General features: G+C 44.1%; 1 protein-coding gene across 1 annotated transcript; it reads right to left on the reverse strand.

Annotated features, from left to right (window-relative positions):
• Positions 1–1825: 1825 nt before the first annotated feature.
• LOC128116686 (transcription factor SPT20 homolog) lies at positions 1826–2968 on the reverse strand. Its single transcript, XM_052748191.1, has one exon. The coding sequence runs from the start codon at positions 2966–2968 to the stop codon at positions 1826–1828; it is 1143 nt and encodes a 380-aa protein (XP_052604151.1).
• Positions 2969–20137: the final 17169 nt, after the last annotated feature.

Raw genomic sequence — 20137 nt, forward strand, 5'->3', positions numbered from 1 at the left:
GAAGGAGTTCCAGAACAGCTAGAGCTACACACAGAGAAACCCTGTCTCGGGGGAAAAAAGAAAAAGAAAAGTCATTAAGGACAATACACTCCTTCCAAAAATTTTTTTTCTTAAAACAGCAAAATGTGTGCTTGTTTTTAATCATTTACAAATAAACCTCTAAATCATTGCTAAGTGATTAACTTAAACTATATTGTTGCAATTTTAATAGAAAAGACAATCTGGAAGAAACTAGAATTAATATAGTTTAGATGTAGATACACATAAAAACACTACAATAAACTTGACTCTATCAACAACAAAGAGAGTAAGAAATAAAATAGCATCAGTTTTAAAAATTCATTCCTGTGTTCTATGTACAATTCTAGTATTGAGCTTTTTTGTTTTTAAACTGTAAAACATTGGTACATTAAAAACACCAAAATTGAAGTAAAAACTGAGAATTGATTTAGCTCAGTGATGCATTTTTGAGAGAGAGAGAGACTATGGCAGGACTTAAATGACTTTGGGGTGGTTGGTGGACCTCCTCTCCCCTCCCTGTACCTCTGCACTGGCCACTGCTTGTCCCTGATGCCTATGCTGAGGGGCTGCTCTGGGCACAGCCACTATATGGGGCACGAATCTCAGCTGCACATTCTAGCCCTGAGCCTACGGCTGTGCTACCCAGGCAGCAGGGTGCTGGAAGCTCTGTGAAGGAAGAAGGGTCTGTCCAGGACTCTGGGTACAGCCTGCCTGACATACCACAGTTGCCTGAGGATGGTGAGCCCTCCTACTCTCAGCAAGATTAAAGAGACCAGTTGGCTGAGTTGGCACTACCCTCTGCTGAAAGCTAGATCTCTGGTTGTACCGGTAAGGTAGTGGCACTGGCTGTGGAGGGACAGAAGCCCTAGGTGGCTGATGCTGTTTTGGAACGAACATATACAAAGGCTCTGGCTGCTGGGGCCACTGCAGCTCTGGCTGTGGATACAGCCCTGGCTGTGGATACAGCCGTGCCTGGGACAGCTGCTGCTATGGTTGCTGTGGCTGCAACCATGGCTGTGGCTGCTGTATTTGTGACTCTGGGTGCAAAATGACAGAGCCAGGTTGAAGCCTGACAGTTACGGAGCCTGAAGTATTTTTGACAATTTCACAGATGTCTGCTCAGAGCACTGTGGTGCTCTGATCTGGGTACTGGACATCTGAGCTCTAGGAGGCAGAAAGCCTCTGGAAAGGGTTTCTCTAAATGCGGGGGCACTAGTGGGGAAGCGCCACACCTGGGGTGGACTACTCTTCAAAACAGGGGCTGCCTGTGCTAGGACCAACAAATTGATGACATTTTGGCCAGTGCCACTGCTGGGGCCCTAGGTGGCTGGCCGGCTCTCTGATGAGCTGGCACAGGGCTGGACAGCTGGAGGAAGGGTGTTAACACTGCTCACTGCCCAGGAGATTTGCTGAGCCAGGCTGGCTGATTTGAGAGAAGGGAGCAAGTCTCGGAAGCTTCCTACCTCTGCCTGCTACTGAGGGAGGGCTGATTGCTGGAAAGCCTGTCCTGAGGTGGGGCAGTGTCAACAGTGGGGCTGGAGTCTTAACTCTCATCTCTAAGACTGGGGATATCCCTGAATGCGATTTGGCCTTCCTCCCTAGGGAGGACTGGCCAAGATAGATGGAGTCAGTGGGTCCCTGCAGCCTTCTGCCTGAACACTCAGCCTTGCTCTGGACAGACCCGTGGCACACACGCAATGCCTTCCAAGACTGAATCTTTTCCCCAGCTTTAGAACCATCACTTGGGGCAACCTGGGGAAGATAGATCTGGCTATCACATCTGCCCTCTGTTGGTGGCCCTATTTCAGGAGAAAAAAAATGGGTCACTAAGGGACTGAGTCATACTTGGCTTTGTTTCCCATGGCTGACTGCCCTCTTCACAATCAAATACATAACTATATTTTACCTCCGGAGCTGGCCAGGTTGTTGATACTGAGTCATCGTGGGACACGGACGGCTTTCCTCTAGCATATTTCTGCACGTCCACCTCTGAAGGGGCCACCAACTCACAGGGTCTCTGCTTCCACATATCCACACACTTTCCTGCCTCAGCAATCTTCAGGTCATAGTCACCTGGTTTTCTCTCTGCTCGTTTTCTGCACGCAATCATTGTTGTAACATCAGGAGGACTTGTACGTATATACTTATCTCCCTCCAGTTCTTGATAGGGCCACTCATGACTCGTGAAGCTTTGTTTCATGGAGTCTGTCATCATCTTCTGCTCATTAAACAACAGTCTGTTGGTCGTGCAGGAGACAGCAACAGAGGGATCCAGGCACAGTGGCTCTGCTGTAGCTAAGAGCAGTTGGCTCTCAAGCTCAAGTTTTTCTTCCTGGGTCCACTGACGGTTGTCATTTGTTATGGACTCTACGTCACTCACTAGAGTCTGCATGGTTGGCCGTAAGAGAATATGCCGAGTTTGGTAAGCAAGAGAGGGCACAGTAGACGACGCAGCAGGCTCTGGACCAGGCTCCTCAGGAGGGTAGATGCTACCGCACTGCCTGAAGTCTCGGATTTCTGCTATGACACACCCATGGTGAAAAACATTCACAGGAGACTTTTCCAGGACATCAATCAGAAAAGAAGGTAACTCTTCAGCATCCAAATATTCAAGCAGTTTCTGTCCTACATAAGACACTGGAAGGGGCTCTATAAGGGCTCCATCTTTGTCCTTGAGCATGAGAGAATAGCCCTGATTTTCGGGGTACAGGTTGACCACTAAACATGGCAACGCTTCTCTCTTCATCAGCTTCTCTAGCAAGTTGACATTGCTCCGAAGGCCCTCTGCCTCAGGCTCTTTTTCACATTCCTCAACATAAATGTCATACAGTTTTTCCTGAAGAGATTTTTCCCCATTAGATGCGGGTCTCGCTGGAGGGGGCTGCTGCTGGACAGTCTCAATAATATCACCTGCCCGCTCCAAAGCCTCCTCTACATTTCGCTCCATCCTAAGAGCAAGTGAGGGCCCCTAAAGAAAAGAAGACGCCACGTTCAAGAGAGGTGGAAATCACGGCTGTCAGCCGTCATGCATTCCTGTGACTCCATTACAACCCTAATTAATGGGGCCACCAAGAAACCCGCCTCCCCACCTCACACGGGCCTCACGCGGCCAGCATCCTCACTGCTGAGGTAACGGGGTCTAGAGGCTTAGGCCGCAGCCCCTTAGTTCACGGCCTATGTCCGGTAGTCGCCGGGAAGCCCCCCACCTCAGGGATTAGCAAAAAAGGCCTGAGAAACTGAGGAGGCCACTAACTTCTTCAGTTTCTGAGAATTCGGTACCTGTGGCTGTCACTGACACTGCCAGCCCTGAGTCCTCCGGAGGACGGGAGCGCGTGGACGAGGCCCAGACCTCAAGTTCCTCACAAAGCAGGAGCACACGCCGGGGTCCCACTTCCTTTCTGGGGCGCACGCGCACCCCTCGCAGGGGATGATGGGGGGGTTACACTTCCGCTGGCAAGCTGAAGGTTGCGGGGTAGGGCGTGGAGCACGCCTTCCATGGCACTTGAAAAGCTATACGTACCTCAGCGAAGCATAGGCAAAGCAGCAAACACGAAGACCGCTTGGTTAGGACTTGATTGTCACCAATTTGGACAGGAACGTCATGTCCACAGTTGACAGCCATGCACAGTTGTAATGTCTTGAGAGGACCTTCAAGAACTGAAGGCAGGTGTGGTGGCGCATGCCTTTAGTCCCAGCACTCGGGAGGCAGAGGCAGGCAGATCTCTGTGAGTTTGAGGCCAGTCTACAGAGCGAGTTCCAGGACAGCAAGGGCTTCTTACTGAGACCCTGTCTTAAAAGAAAAAAGAACTGAACTATGTCTGGAATCTCATCTCATGTTTGGTTACTCCTGGTAGCCATCACAATTTAAACTTACCCAAGGAATTCCACTTTGGAAGCCCTTACAAAGACAAGGATGTTGTATACTTAATGTAAACATTGCAATGCTTCATTCCATTTGCCTGTTACCTCCTGCCCCACGGTTTTCACATAGTTGGACACATAACATGGTGCTCCTATCCACAACCATTTATTTTGTGTTTCTTTATGCATTTCGGTTTTTCTTTGTTTTGATGAAAGATTTGGAGTGGTATGATTATTTGACTGTGAGACCAAAATGAGAACAAAATGCCTCCACCTTAGAAATAAGGCCTAAGCTTTCTCCATTTTAGGTATAGGCCTTGAGTTACTGGAACAGGCCTTGAGTTACTGGAACCAGTCAACCCAGATTCCAGAAATTAGAAAGTGCAAAGTACAAAGTCACAAGGTAGTCATTCTGTGATGACTGTTTAACCAAGGAATGTTCCAACCCTGGTTTCCATGGTAACTGATCACAGAAATGTCCCCACCTGAGGGCAACCAATGAGAGATGGTGACGGGCAACCACCCCCTTAGAAGTGAGATTAAGCCATGATTTCTAGAAAGTCCCTAGAAGCAAGCCAATCAGAATTGTACCCGTACTAGCACCCCTAAATGATGTAACCTTGTGGGTTTTGCCTTTAAAACCTGAACTTGCAGAGGGGCGGGCACTTCCTCCAGCCTCTACTGCGTCGGATGGCTTGATGAGGTCCCTGCCGCACGGCTTGAACTGCTTCAATAAACCTTGCTTTGGCATTCTGGCATGCTCATCTTCAGTGATCTCTCTGAGGGTCGATCTGGGCACAACATGACTACTTAAAGGCTTTTGTCTTCTAATCCCTTTCTAGACCTGTTGTTGCCAGTCTTTTTGAACAGGTGCTTAAAAGATTCTCTAACGTTTCAATGACATATATTCACAATAAGACATGTAATGACAAGAATCCAAGATAAGTTCCTGAGACTCCTAAAGTATAGATGACTTTAAAATAAACATTTTTTTAAATTATACAGTCTTTGGTAATTCATATATAAATACAATGTACCTAGAGCATATCAACTCCCGCTCAACTGGGTACATTCTATTCCATTGGATTAAAAGTGCTTTTATTAAGTTTTTTTTTGATGTCTTTAAAAAAGAATTTTTTTGAAATAACTAGATTTTTTTATGGCCAAAGGTATACCTTGCTATTCATCCCACAGAAGATTAGTCCTACAATATAGTAAAACAAAAACAAAACCTTCAAAAATAAAACATTAAGAAAGTAAATAATTCAATTAAAGATAGGCTATGGAACAAAAAAGAAGAAATACAGATACATAGGAAACATTTTTAAAGTGTTCAACATCCTTTACCATGAGGTAAATGTAAATTAATACTACTTTAAGATTGCACTTCACCCCAATCAGAATGACCAAGATCAATATAGCAAATGACAGGACACGCTGGCAAGGTAGCAGAGAAAGGGGAACACTTATTCATTGCTGGCGGGAGTACAACCTGGTAGAACCACTACGGAAATCAGTGTGGAGGTTCCTCAAGAAGCTAAAAATTGTTGCCAGGAATGATGGTGAATGTCTTTAATTCCAGCACTCAGGAGACAGAAGCAGGCAGATCTGGATGAGTTTGAAGCAGAAGTAGGCAGATCTCTGTGGGTTTGAGGCCAACTACAAAGTGAGTTCCAAGATATCCAGGACTCTGACACAGAGAAACCTTGTATCAAAAACAAAAACAAAAACAAAAACAAAAACAAAGCAAAACAAAAGCTAAAAATTGATTTACCAAAATTTCCAGCTATACCACTCTAGGGCAAATATACAAAGGGCTCTGATTCTATTACAAAGATACTTGCTCATCCATGTTCATTGCTTCTCTGTTCATAATAGCCAGAAATTGGAAACAGCCCAGATTTCCATCAAATGATGAATGGATAAATAAAATGTGGTACATTTACACAATGGAATACTATTTAGCTGTTAAGAAAAAATGAAATTATGAAGTTTTCAGGTAAATGGATGAAGGTAGAAGCAATCATTCTGAGTGAAGTAACCCAGACCCCCAAAAGACAAATATTGAATGTTTTCTCTTATATGTAGTTGTTAACTTTTAAGCTTTAGACATGTGTGTTTCAATCCAAATAAGCACAGAGGTTAGGTAGCTAGTAAGGGAGCATGGGGAAGGGTGGGCTCTTCCAAGGAAGAAGAAATAGAGTATAGTATTATAGGAAGGTAAAGAGAAACGAGAATAGGAGGATTAAATGGGCAGGAGGATGGAAAGGCAGGGAAAAGGAGGAAACATAAGGAGCGACAACTAACAGCGAAGGCCTGTTCTATGAGATAGAAACCATACTTGACACTGTTAATGAGGCCAAGAACCTAAGACTAGATAGGTAATGGGCTTACAAGAAAGCCTACTACTATTATTCTGCTAAAGAAACATAGAATAAAATGACTCCTAACAGCGTATTGCTATACCCATAAATCAGTGCATCACTCAACCCTCATCAGAGAGGCTTCTTCTTCTTGAAGTAGATGGAAATTAATACAGAGACCCACATGTTGACAGATTTTTTTTTAGTGGGCAGCCAGATGAAGAATAACCAGGATGGGTATAATGGAGATGAGGTAATGAGTGTGTGGAAGAACATAGATTAAAAAATATGGGTTAATCTAAGTTATAAGCACTAGTTAGAAACAAGCTTAAGCTAAGGCTGAGCTTTCGTAATTAATAATAAATCTGTTTGTGTGTGTGTGTGTGTGTGTGTGTGTGTGTGTGTGTGTGTGTGTGTGTGAACTGGTGGCCCAAAAAGAGAAGTTTATCTACATAAAGTGCAGGTTGGACCTTCACTTCAAGTTACAGTGTATAACACTTCCCATGTTCATGGTAACACCTCAGATTAGCTTTAGAATTTTGAGTCTTTTGTAATAACTTCCTCTTTGCATCATGGTCGTGAAAATGCCCAAACCAGTTGTAAGAACATTGCTTTAAGTCCTGAGAGCATTAGCTAGTATCTTTTGAGATAGGAGAAAGATGGATGCCCCAACATTGCGAAGGAACCTTGGGTGACTGTCCAGGCAGCCAGCTATTTCTGTCATTTATATAGTTTTAGAAGTTGTTTGCTCTGCATCTCCTGGCATCTTTATCTTTCTTCTTCCCAGAGTCCTCTCTGTCCATGGAAGTCTTGCTTCTACTTCCTGCCTAGCTATTGGTCATTCAGCTCTTTATTACACCAATCACAGCAACACATCTTCACACAGTGTACAAAATATTCTGAAACACCCACAACTGGACAATGTGCAAAAAGTGAGAGACTTCAGCACACTCAACCCTAACATAAGAACTAATGAACATTTTGAAGAGAGAAAGTAAGATTTCTTCAGCATGAGAACTCTAGAAATGGTGAGGGCAACGGACTGAAATGGAGTTAGATCAGTGGCAAGAAACGGGCTAGGAAGTGATTACAATGGATTACTAGGATTAGTGACAACTGATGAGGTCAGTGTTAGAGGTGATGTTAAGGAAGTACTTGAATCCTTCCCAGGCTGATTGAACAGGACTTGAAAACTGATTATCAGAGTTGAAAGCAAGAAAAGAGTCAAGTTTGACATGGAGTTGATAGCTTAAGTTGGCTTCTGGTGCTGTCACATATAGCTAACAGACTTTTTGGAGAACAGAGGTCAAGATTGTAAGTGGTTAGAACACAGTGACATCTATTAGACTTCCTTCAGAACAAGGAGTGCTATTATTTGTTCACTACTAGTTACTCAGAGCATACCACAATGACTTCCGTATGGGCAAAATCCTATGAGAAACAGAATCATGACCCTCAATGACATCAACCTCCTAATCCGCAAAACCTGTGAATATATAACCTTCTGCCTTAGTTAGGGCTACTATTGCTGTGATGCAATGTCATGACAAGTGATATCCCTGGGATACCTGCTCTTTTCTGAATGGAAATGGAGGAGGAGTGGATTTAGGGGAGAGGGGAGTGGAGGGGTACTAGGACTGGGAGGAGTGGAGGGAGGGGAAACTGGTCGGGATGTATTGAAAAACCAAAAAATTAATTATTTAAACAAAGGAAATAAATAAATACCATGACCAAAAGCAAACTGGGGAGGAAAGGACTTATTTGGATTGGGCTTATACTTCCAAATCTCTGTTCATCAGTGAAGTGTAGCTGGAGTTTTCTCCAGTCCTGCCCAGGCCTGCAGCCACTCAGACCCAAATAAACGCACCGACACTTATATTAATTAAAACTCTTTGGCCTAATGGCTCAGGCTTCTTGCTAGCTAGATCTTACACTTAAATTAACCCCATAATTCTTATCTATGTTTAGCCACGTGGCTTGGTACATTTTCCCAGTTCTGCCTTCACATCTTGCTTCCACTATGTCTGGCTGGCAACTCCTGACTCAACCCTCCTGTTCCCAGAATTCTCCTCTCTCTTTGTCCCACCTATACTACCTGCCTGGTTACTGGCCAATCAGCACTTTATTTATCAACCAATCAGAGCAACACATTCGCAGCATACAGAGTGATATCCACAGCAGTGAAGGACATCAGGACAGGAACTAAAGCAGGGCAGGAACCTGGAGGCAGGAGCTGATGCAGAGGCCATGGAGGAATGCTGCTTACTGGGTTGCTCCTCATGGTTTGCTCAGCTTGCTTTCTTACAGAACCCAGGACCACCAGCCCAGGGATGGCCCCACCCACAATGGGCTGGACCCTCCCCCATCAATCACTAATTAAGAAAATGCCCTACAGACTTGTTTATAGCCTGACTTTATGGGAGGCATTTTCTTAATTGAGGTTCCCTCCTCTCTGATGACTTTAGTTTTTTCAAGGTAGCATGAAACTGTCCAGAACACCTTCCAATGGGAAAAAGACTTCTTAGAGAAGAGTAAGTATGAGACTTGAGATGGGGATTGTCTTAGTTAGGCCAAAAGCAACTTGAGGAGGAAAGGGATTATTTCAGTTTACAACTCTCAGTTCAGAGTCTAACACTGAAGGAAGTCAGAGCGAGAACCTGGAGACAGGAGCTGATGCAGAGGCCATGGAAGAATGTTGCTTACTGGTTTGCCCCTCATGGCTTACTCAGCTTGCTTTCTTGCACAACTCAGGACCACCAGCCCAGGGGTGGCATGACCCACAGTCAGCTGGGCCCTTCCACATTAATCATCAGTCAAAAAGCCATTCTGGTCCAGACATTTTCTCAATTGAGGTTCCCTCTTCCAAAACTACTCTAGCTTGTGTTAAACTGACACAAAACTATCCAGCACAGGGATGTTCTTCCCTGATTTCTGGGTTGGCTCAGTGGACTGCTTCACAAGGATCCTTATTAAAAAAAAAAAAGAGGGAGGTAGAAGAGAGAGTGTTAGAGTAAGAGACAAAGAAAGACATTTGAAGAGGCTATGCTGCTGGCTTTGAAAATGGAAGGCAGGGCTGTGGGTCAAGGAGTGCTGACGGCCTCTAAATGCTGGGAAATGTAAGCAGATTCTCCTCTGGCACATCCAGGACAGAATGCAGCCTTGTCAACACCTTTGTGTTTTGATTAGTGAGATCTATTTCAGACTCTAATCTCCATAACTGGAAGTAATCAATTTGTTTTGGTTTAAATCACTACATTTGTGGTAATTTGTTATAGCAGCACTGGTATCTTAATCCAGTGAGGCTACTCTGACAAAAATACCTTCGATGGGCTCTTTTATAAACAATAAAACTTTCTTTCTCACGGTTCTGGTGGCTAGTTTAGCTGTGCCTTCCCAAGGTGGAAGGGACAAACAAGATCCTCTTTTTCAAGGGGCAATAATCCTGTTCTCAAGAGTGAGGTCCTCATGAGCTAACCACCTCTCCAAAGTCCCATCTCTTAGTGCCATCGTCCCAGAAGTAGATTTTAACCTATGGCTTTTGAAGGGAGCAAAACATTCAAACCATAGCAACTGACAAATAAATATGCATTTTATGTGATGGATGGAGCTGAGAGATGGAAGAGACCTGTATCCTGCCACCCACAGTTCACTGGCTCTGCACTTGCAAAAGTCTATACCTATTAGCAAGAGAGTGCTATATAGTTATCTGATTTTATTGAAACTGAGAGAAAGGGGATATGACTCAGCTTTTCCAGAATGCCTAGTATCATCGACTTTAATTTGATTTGATCAAATGCCCTGTTTCCAGGATCATAAATGTTAGAAACAAGTCAGCGAGAGGTACCAATGCCTTTGAAGAATGCAAAACAAACATGCAAAGAAGACTGTTGCTACAGGAACTCAGGCTCTGCGAGCAGAGAGACCTGTTTCACATTCCTGGATTTGCTCTAATTGTGTGAATTTGCTGCACTTTACAACTTTTCTGAGTCTATTTCCTGTCCTGAGAAAGGCAGATTATAGCAGACTCAGAACTAAGGCACAGAAGCAGGCAGTATGGTAAGCACTCAAAGACTAGTAGCCACTGTTATTCTACAGAGTTAAGTGGAATTGAAGAACAGATCACCTCAGGTCATATCTAAGTCTCAGTTCATACAATCTCACTTTTCACGGTGGAATCATCCTTGCCTTTGGCATACATACAGGGAAGATAGGCAGAGTGTAACCTGTGACTTGAGGGCAGAGATGAATTAGCAGAGATGCTGGAGAAGAGACCAGCATAAAAGGTCAGAAAAAGCAGGACCTCTGAGAAGGAAATGGACAGGTAATTGTCTCATCCATCCAATCAACAATGGCCTTGGAGATGTATTCCTGTAAACAACCCTGCTGGAAATAGATATATCTTGGTGTGATGGTTCCCCTGGAAGACAAACTTTGTCTTTCCCTTTAAATTAAAAATGATACATAGAAACTTTTAGGCTTCTGTGGTAGTTTAAATGAGAATGGACCCCATAGGCTCAGATGTTTGACTGCTTGGTCCCCAGTTAGTAGACCTGTTTCGGAAGGATTAGGAGGTGTAGACTTGTTGGAGGAGGTGTGTCACAGGGGTTGGACTCTGAGGTTTCAAAAGCTCATGGCAGGCCAGTCTTTCTTACTCTCTCTGCCTGCCTGCCTACCTGCAGATCAGGATGTAAGCTCTCAACCTCATGCCTGCCTCCATGCTTCCTGCCATGATGATCATGGACTAGCCCTCTAAAACTGTAAGCAAGCCCCCAATCAAATGCTTTCTCTTATAAGAGTTGCGGTGGTCATGGTGTCTCTTCACAGCAATAGAACAGTGATTCAGACAGAAGTTAGTACCAGGGACTGGGATATTACTCTAATAAGTCTGACCACACTGTTTGTTGGAGGAATATGGAAGACTTTGGGACTTTGGGCTAGAAAAACTTAGCAGGGTTTAATGACACCCTAGTAGGAGCATGGAAGATATTAGTGCTGAGGGTGATATGGACTGTAGGGGCCCAGCCCAAGATGTTTCAGAGGAGAAGAATATTATTGGCTGGCCTAGTAACCATTCTTGTGACATTTTGGCAAAGAATGTTGCTGATCTTTGCCCTTGTCCTAAAAGTATGCTGAAGGCCAAATTGAAGATTTTTGGCAGAGGAGATTTCAAGAGAGCCTGGTCATGTGGCTATTTATGATCACTCTTATGCAGATCAACAGTGAAAAGGAATAAGCAAGGCAAAGAGAAACACAAAATCTGCAGTTTAAGAAGAAAAAAAGAACCAAGAAATGGAAAGTTGACTCTAAGTTCTGTGCTCAAGCAGATGAGAAGCTAAAAGAAAGGCCTGATGCTGAATGAAATAAAGGGAGTGGTAACCTCAGGACAAGACCCCACCCAGCTAATCCTGCAACCTATGAAAGGAAAAGGCCTGAGAGATTTCCTAGGCCTAAACAAAAGTGGAAAGCTTATGTGAATGTAAATCAAAGAGGAGGCAGACTTCAACTCCTGCATGCAGAAGAACTTGGCAGTTTGGGCCACATGGTTCTGCTTTAAAGTCAAAAAGGATACAAGAAAGGGGTTATGAAATATTCCTCTGAGTTTAAGAAAAGCCACTGAGGCCAGGCATGTGGCAGGGGTGTCCCTGCACAGAGACCCAGAGAGGCCATTGTGTGAAGCTGTGAGGGTGAAGGCTGGATTGCCTTGGAGACCCCAAGATGTTGGAGATTCCAGAGCTGTGGAGCCAAGCAGAGCTGCAGACAGTGTATGGAACCAGGATAGAGAAGTGTGTTGCAGTCAGCAAAACTGGAAGGGAAGAACCATTGTGGCAGTTTGCATGTAATTGACCCCCATAAGCTCATAGGAAGTGGCACTATTAGGAGGTGTGGCTTTGTTGGAGTAGGTATGACATTGTTGAAGGAAGAATGTCACTGTGAGGGTGGGCCTGAGGTCTCATACATGTCCAGTGCTTCAGTCCAGTTCCTGTTGCCTTCTGATTAAGATGTAGCCACCTCCATGTTGCCTGCATGCTGCCATGCTCCTTGCCATAATAATTGACTAAATTTCTGAACTGTAAACTGCCAGCTCAGTTCAATGTTTTCTTTTATAAGAGTTGCTGTGGTCATGGTGTCTTTTCACAGCAATAGAAACCCTAACTAAGACAGCCATCTAAATCCTTTGCCATCAGACAGAGGAATATAGGATTTTTAATTTCCCCTGCTGTTTTTCAATCTTTCTTTGGTCCAGTATTTCTTCACTATGCTCCCTTTCCTCCGTTTTGGAATGATAATGCATATTATGTGTTATAGAATATTATTTTAAGGTGTGTTACTTTTGTTTATGTTACATTTGTTTAACTCTGTGAAGCTGTGTTAGTGTGCCTGTCTAAAACACCCAATGGTCTAATAAAGAGCTGAACAGCCAATGGAAAGGCAGGAGAAAGGATAAGCAGGGCTGGCAGGCAGAGAGAATATATAGAAGGAGAAACCTGGGAGGATGAAGGAGTAGCCAGAGAAGGAGAAGGACTCCAGGGGCCAGCCACCCAGCTACACATCAAGCCACTGAGTAAAAGTAAGATTTACAGAAGTAAGAGAATGGGAAAAGCCCAGAGGCAAAGGGTAGATGGGATAATTTAAGTTAAGAAAAGCTGGCTAGAAACAAGTTGAGCTAAAGCAGAGCATTCATAACTAATAATAAGCCTCTGTGTGTGATTTATTTGGGAGCCCCCCAAAAAAGAACATAAAACAAATGACAGTTATGTGCCTTTGTATGTTGGAAGTATGTTGTGATTGGCTTTTTGCCTTTGCTTTTACATGAGGTTGCAGTTAAAACATTGCCTTGAGTCTCAGAAGAGACATGGACTTTGGACTTTGAAACATTGTTGAGACTGTGATAGACTATGGGGACTTTTGAAGTTGGACTAAATGCATTTTGCATTATGATCTGACTACAAGCCTATGGGGACCAGAGAGTGGAATGTGGTGGTTTGAATGAGAATGGCCCTCATATAGTCTCATATGTTTGAATGCCTGGCCCCTAGTTAGTAGAACTGTTCGGGAAGGATTAGTAGGTATGGCCTTATTGCAGGAGGTGTGTCACTATGGGTAGGCTTTGAGGTTTCAAAAGCCCATACCAGGCTCAGTATCTGTTTGCCTGCTGCTTATGGATCAGAATATAAAGTTCTCAGCTACTGCTCCAGCACCATGTCTGTCTACTTCCTGTGTGATTGTCATAGATTAACCCTCTGAAACTGTTAGCAAGTCCCCAATTAAATGCTTTCTTTTTATAAGAGTTGCCTTGGTCTGTTGGTACTTGACATTGGTCATGGTGTCTCTTCACAGCAATAGAACAGTTACTAAGAAAGCTTCCTAACATTTCTATGAAAAGTGTAGCTATTCTAACATGAATATTGGAAATCACAGATACTTCATCCTCCACCCCACCCCCACCTCCCATTTCTAATTATTCCCAAAATTAAGTGCTTTACTCGAGTGAGGCTTCCAGTACATGAGAACCTCAATTAGTGGACCCTCAAAACACAGGAAAGAAGAAAACCACAAGATAATAAGCAGTTCAAAAATGTGTCCATACATATCTATGAGACATAATGAAAAGAGCACTCCTCAGGAGCCATAACAAACAAAATCAACATTGCTATGGATGATCACTATGGACACACACTATGTGTGTCCTTCCAAAATATCTATTGAAATCCTGGCCACCAGTGTGGTAGTATTAAGGAATGGACCTTTGGGATGTGGTTAGCCACAAGGGTAGAGCCCTAATGAATGGGTTAGTGTTCTTATTAAATAAATCCTGAAGAGCTTCTTCCTCTATCTGTCATATAAAGACACATAGGAGATGCTATCTATGAGCAAGGGGGCTTTCCTCAGACCTGAATCTGGCAGTGTCTGGATCCTTAACTTCCTAGCCACCACAGCCCTTAGACATTTTGTTGTTTATAAGCTACACAGGGGAGTTGGTTATAGTAGCCCAAATGGTCTAAGATGAATGTAATTATTTAAAGGTATAATTACAGAGTGGGATGTTACAGCACACACTGTAATCTCAACACCGGAGGCTGAGGCAGGAGGTTTGCCACAAGTTCAAGACCAGCCTGAGCTACTAATTAAGATCCTATCTCAGAAAATAAATCTACAAATAAATAAATGTGGAGAGAAGGAGGACAGCAACGGTTGGTTTCCACTTGCAGTTTACGGGTCATACAGGATATGAGAGGTTTTTACAGGAGCAGACACCTTCATCCTTTAGTCCACATGACCACTTACAAAGGTTTCCAAGAACAATGACTGGGAACAATCATACTTTAATGCTTAAGCCAGTCCAGATAGCACATGTTTTCACAAGAACTATCCCATGTAATTTAGAAAATTGAAATTATACTTAGTGGTCAGTGTGGCTGCATTCCTGATGAGCTACTCCTGGCCTGGCTCCAGAGAGCAGCACCTAGCCCTAATCCATCCTTTGTTTAACTGATACCTTTTGTTTCTCTTATCACCCTGGGTGAATCTTGTCTGAGAGTCTCCCAAGGATCAAAGGTCTGTGCAAAACTTGGTTCAGGAAACCCGGAAATCCATGGTACCTGAGAAATCAAGGAATTAGCACTTGGCATTTTATCTTTGGGAGCTCCATTCAGGTTGCTTTGACAATATGGAAACTAACTGGCTAAGTAGAGAGAAAATAAAAATGCCCTGGGTGAAGGGAAAGGGCTTCAGTCCTTCGAGGCTGGACAACCCCTGCAACCATGTAAGGCTAGATTAATACTTAAGATGCCTCTGAGTCTTCTTTCCACGAATCTGCGTGAACCCACACACCCGTGCCACGACAAACCACGACAGTTCAGAAAAAAGAAAATTGTATTCATACATGCTTCTGTGTATAATTTTGTAGATAAACACTAAAATTATGTGTGATTATTTTAAATGGTAAATATAAATGTATTAGCCAAATATGAACATATTATAAATATAAAACAAAGTAGCAGAGTTCAAACAAATATAATTTAAACATTTATAGATTTATTTATCAAATTATATGTATATTAAGGCTCACTATTTTACCTTGCTCAAAGAAATTCATGTAGAAAAATATCTCTTATTCTATTTAGTCACCCTACATTTTCAAAAAAGTTAAAAACTTAAAATATTTTTAAAAGAAAAAAATCATGTCATCAGATCCATTTTAATAAGGCTGACTAATGTTACTAAGTATATAACACTGTCTAATACCAAATTACAGTCAAAATAAATTGCTAAGAAAAGATGATAACCCCAACTATAATTTTAGTTTTGTCAGATATAAAAGCTGAATATGACTCGCAGCCTGCATTTTTCTGGAAAGATTGTTCATTACCCATTCATCTGGCTTAGAGAGTTAATGCCTGGTGCCATCACCATTTCGATAACAATTTGGTCTTCACAAGGCCAAAGGATGAAGGTGTCAGCTCTTGTAAAAACCTCTCATATCCGGGATGACATTTAAACTGTAAGTGGAAACCAACCATTACCTCCCCGCTTCTCTTTTCACAGGTGCCTTTTTCTCTATTGTCTGTGCAGAAAGGGGGCCTGTCATCTGTCTGTTTCGGAATCATGTGCATGACTTTTTCTTTCTGCTTTGTGAGCTCCTGCTCTGGTCCATCACCTGTGACTATGTCCTCCTCCATGTGTCACTTTGCTGGCACAGGGCAGAGGAGGGTGATACAGGGTATACCAACACCCCATGCCCTCAACACCCCTGCAAACACAACTTATAATGTATTGAAGACTACTGGCAAGCAGGGGGTATCTCAATGCCATTGCAAAGCGGGAAATATTTCTTAATGCTAAATGTGACTCCGTAGTCCAAAGGAAAAGAGACATCAAACACTTCATTTAGGAGGGTGGGGTCCCTTTGAAGTCACACTCCAGTTCTCAGCCTCACTCCCTGGTCTTCAGATTTGCTCTTATCTCCCCCTTCCAGAGACACAGCATCCCTTTCTTCAAACTTGCTTACTACACATTTTCATTCATCTTAGAAAAGACCCTGGGGTTAGCATTGCACCAGAGATCCATAATGAACTGCCCCCACTCAGTCCCCTTAGAATCCTTTTTTTTTTTGTTCTGCTCTTCTATCCCTTGGCTTCTATGTGCTTTTTTCTAATAGTCTGTACCAGAGCATCTTTTGGGAAGACTGATCTACAGCTACTTGAGGTACATCGAGGAGCTATGGACTGGTGTATGAAAGCCTAGCTTTATGACTTGAAGTCAAGTCAACCAGAGTCCTAAATTATACTTGAGCTCCTAGCAGCATCGCTGAGGCTAGGTCTTTTGTCTGAATCTTACCCGTATCTTCTTGCTCTTCCCGGTCCAATTTCCTTAAGCACCAACTTTTTAAAAACCACTTGCCTACAAATCCTCATCTCCAGAGCTTCTGGAAAGGTGATCTAAAATGTCTTTCCACCAATTTTTAGTATGGACAAAGGTTGTCTAGGTCCTAAGCAATTCATTCCCCAAATGAGTGGAATAGTCCAGAGTGTATCTCTAGTGTAATCTATCAAATCCTGAGTTTTCTCTCCATTGGAGTGGTATGAACTACACACTATTACTCTAGTCTGCAGCTGAATAAATTCTGGACAAAATGAACACTTGTCCCAGGAACAAAAACAATAATAGATTTAAATCTTATTAAAGAGGACACACTTTCCATAGAGGCATTACAGCTTGCGAAGATGTATTCTACCCCAAATGCCCAAATACTTAGGGCATTCCAATTCTGCTCCCCATTTCTTTTTGTTTTGTTTTGTTTTTTCGAGACAGAGTTTCTCTGTGTAGCTTTGTGCCTTTCCTGGAACTCGCTTTGGAGACCAGGCTGGCCTCGAACTCACAGAGCTCTGCCTGGCTCTGCCTCCTGAGTGCTGGGATTAAAGGCGTGCGCCACCACCACCCGGCAATACTGCTCCCCATTTCTATCTCCTGTCAAGATGTCACAGGAAAGTAACCCTTTACATGCCCTTAAGGGAACAAGCCAACTACTTTGAAGGCTGTCTTCAGTAGTGCAGATTCAAGAGGGACTTTTTTAGCACTGGCCCTGACTCTGATCTAGCAGTTCCCCACCTGTGATCTGTAGACCAGTAGCTTTAGCATTTGCCTGGGAACCGATTCCAAATGCAAATACTCAGGTCCCATCCCAGACTTGCACTCATTAGAAATCTTGGGGTCCAGGGCTGGAGAGATAGTTCAGTGTTTAAGAGCACTGGCTGATCTTGCAGAGGACCTGGGTTCAGTTCCCAGCCCCTACATGGTGGCTCACAGCCATCTGTAACTCCAGTTCCAAGGGATCTGATGTACTATTCTGACCTCTGAGGGCATCAGCCATGCATGTGGTACACATACATACATTCAGGCAAAACACACCCATAAATCTAAAAATAAAAAAAGAAATCTGGGGGTCAGGGGTGGACCCAGCAGGCTGCAATTTAACAAGCCCCCCCTCAAGGATGCCTTTAATCTTTGTTTTTAGTTTCTGTTAACGTGAAGGAGGCCTCAAAAATAATGTTGCCAACTAGAGTAAAGGTCTCCAACTGGTATTAGGAGTTAAAGGGTGGTTGTTCTTGTATTTACATAAACAATTCAAGGCAGCTGTAACCAAACCCAAATACATCTGAAAGCTCACTCTTTTGTGTTCTTTGGTAGGGGACAGTGGCGACCATAGAAAGGGCCTTAACTAGAATCTTATTGCTTCTTGTCTCACAAAGGAGAAGTCTGGTAGCTTCTCAGGCCCCAGAAAATCATATTTTAACCATAAATGACTACTGTTTTATGGAAAGGAGTTTATGCTGTCTGCTGGGCTCTTAAACTTGGTGAGGTTCCAAAGGGCTGGAAGACAAGGTGCGTTTTAAATGGTAATGTACAGTAAAGGATGGAATTCACCTCTGGTAGGAGACACGGCACTGTCTCCTCCCTTAGGCTTCAATTCAGTTGAGCAGATCAAGCACCAGGCCAAGAGACTGCTCCTTGGGAAGGCAGGTCCACCTTAAGCTTTGCTATAAAGATACGAGGAATAATTAGCCCTTTGATGAGGTAATGTACTTTTCCTTCCCAGAATTCCTTTCTCCTACTCCCTAGAACAGTCTGTATGAACTGTCATGAGGTTCTGTTGGGTCCACCTGCCTTTCCAAGTCCTGGCCCAGAAAGGTGTAACTTTTCCCTTCTCTTCTTTTTCTTTCAGATGCTGGCTAGAATCTAAGGATGCTTTCTCTGGAACTTTCTCTAACATTCCCCTCCTCCTTGTGTGGCTTAACTCAAAATGCAGGGCTTCCTCTCACCTTCATCTTCCTCCTCCAGGCAGCTGCTGAGATTTACAGCTTGTCTGGCCTGGGATTTTTCTTTAAATGCTAATAAAATTGCTTTGAGTTTTCCTTTGAACCCATTCCTAATGTATTAATGAGACTAAGAGCCACAAGAGGAGGCTCCAATTTCTCCAGTAACATGTAGTATCTCTGATGGGACTCCCCAAATTTTTGTTAACAGTAGAAGATGAATTTTTTTTCCTGTTCTGTGCTTTCAGTATTTTTTAACTTTTATTGATTCTTTGTGGCTTTCACATCATGCCTCCCAATCCCACTTATCTCCCTGTCCCCTAACTTCTGCTCTCTTCCCATGTAACATCCCCCACAAAACAAATGAAATTTAAAGGAAAAACAAAACAAAACAAAAAAAGGAAAAGGGAAAAAAAGGAGAAGACTCTCGTCCTGGAAGCTGCACTGTGGCCCAGTAGGTTACACAGTTTACCCTTTAGTCCATTCATCTTTACATGCAAGTGTTCATTGCCAGGAGTCATTGGTCGGTTTGAGGCCTCTGGCTTCTGCTACACTATCAAGAATGGGCTCTCACTGGGGATCCTCTTGGATATCCTGTTGTTGTCCTATGTCATGGGGATCCTGTAACTTTGGATCTGCAGGTCCAGCCCCTTCACATGCTCCAGCAGTTCATAGATGAGGTGGATGTTGGGGTGGGCTAACTCACAGCCCTGGTTCTGGGCCTGGGTGGTAGCTGGGTTGGTCAGCCCGCCAGCTTTCCCTCATGGTAACTACCTGGAGAAGTTCTCCAGCACTGCCCTGGCTAGCTCACCCAACGCAGCCTGTAGCAAGAAGCAGGGCCAGTTCTCCTGCTTTTGGGTCCTCAGATCAGGGTCACCCACATTCACACCACCAGGGCCAGCTCTACTGTTTTGCTCAGGCAAGGTGCAGGGCCCTCTCTCCTGATTGCGCAGGCAAGGTGCAGGGCCCTCCCCTCCTGAGGGGGATCCGGGGCGAGGGCAGAAGCAGATCTCCTGCTTTCACGCCCTCAGGGCTGGCTCACCTGCACCCTAACAACAGGGTCAGCTCTACTGTGCTGTCCAGGTGGGGTGCAGAACTCGCTCTCCTGTGTACTGCAGCTGGTGAGGGGCAGGGCCAGTTCTCCCACTTTTGTGACCCTGGGGGATCGGGCTCAGCTCTCCTGCTCTCACTCCCTCAGAGTGGCCTGCCTCTGGACAATAGGGTAAGCTCTCATGTGCTGCCCAGGTGAGTTGCATGCCCATGGTGAGGGGTGGAGACATCGTTCTAGAGTGCCCCTGAGGGGTACAGCCAGCTCTCCTGCTGCAGTATCCAGTGAAGGAGAGGGCCAGTTATCTCAGAGCCAGTGAAGAGCAGGGCTGGCTCAGCGGCAGCCCTCAGATTTCCACATGTGTGGTTCCTATGACCCTCTGTGTTAACACCAGCCATAGAGAGCATCACAGACCCCAGCTGCAGCAGGACCACGGACCCAGACATGGCCCTTAGCGGCAACTCTGGCCCAGATGTCACCATGGTCCCGGTGGCAGCACAGTTCACCCAGATCAGTATGGCCCTGGTGGC

Source organism: Peromyscus californicus, unplaced genomic scaffold (assembly GCF_007827085.1).
Source record: "Peromyscus californicus insignis strain IS unplaced genomic scaffold, ASM782708v3 Scaffold_10__1_contigs__length_136768540, whole genome shotgun sequence".
In the NCBI taxonomy this organism is placed as follows: Eukaryota; Metazoa; Chordata; class Mammalia; order Rodentia; family Cricetidae; genus Peromyscus; species Peromyscus californicus.

Coding starts and splice junctions, on each gene's coding strand:
- LOC128116686 (XM_052748191.1), bottom strand. CDS start 2,968: ATGGAGCGAAATGTAGAGGAGGCTTTGGAGCGGGCAGGTGATATTATT.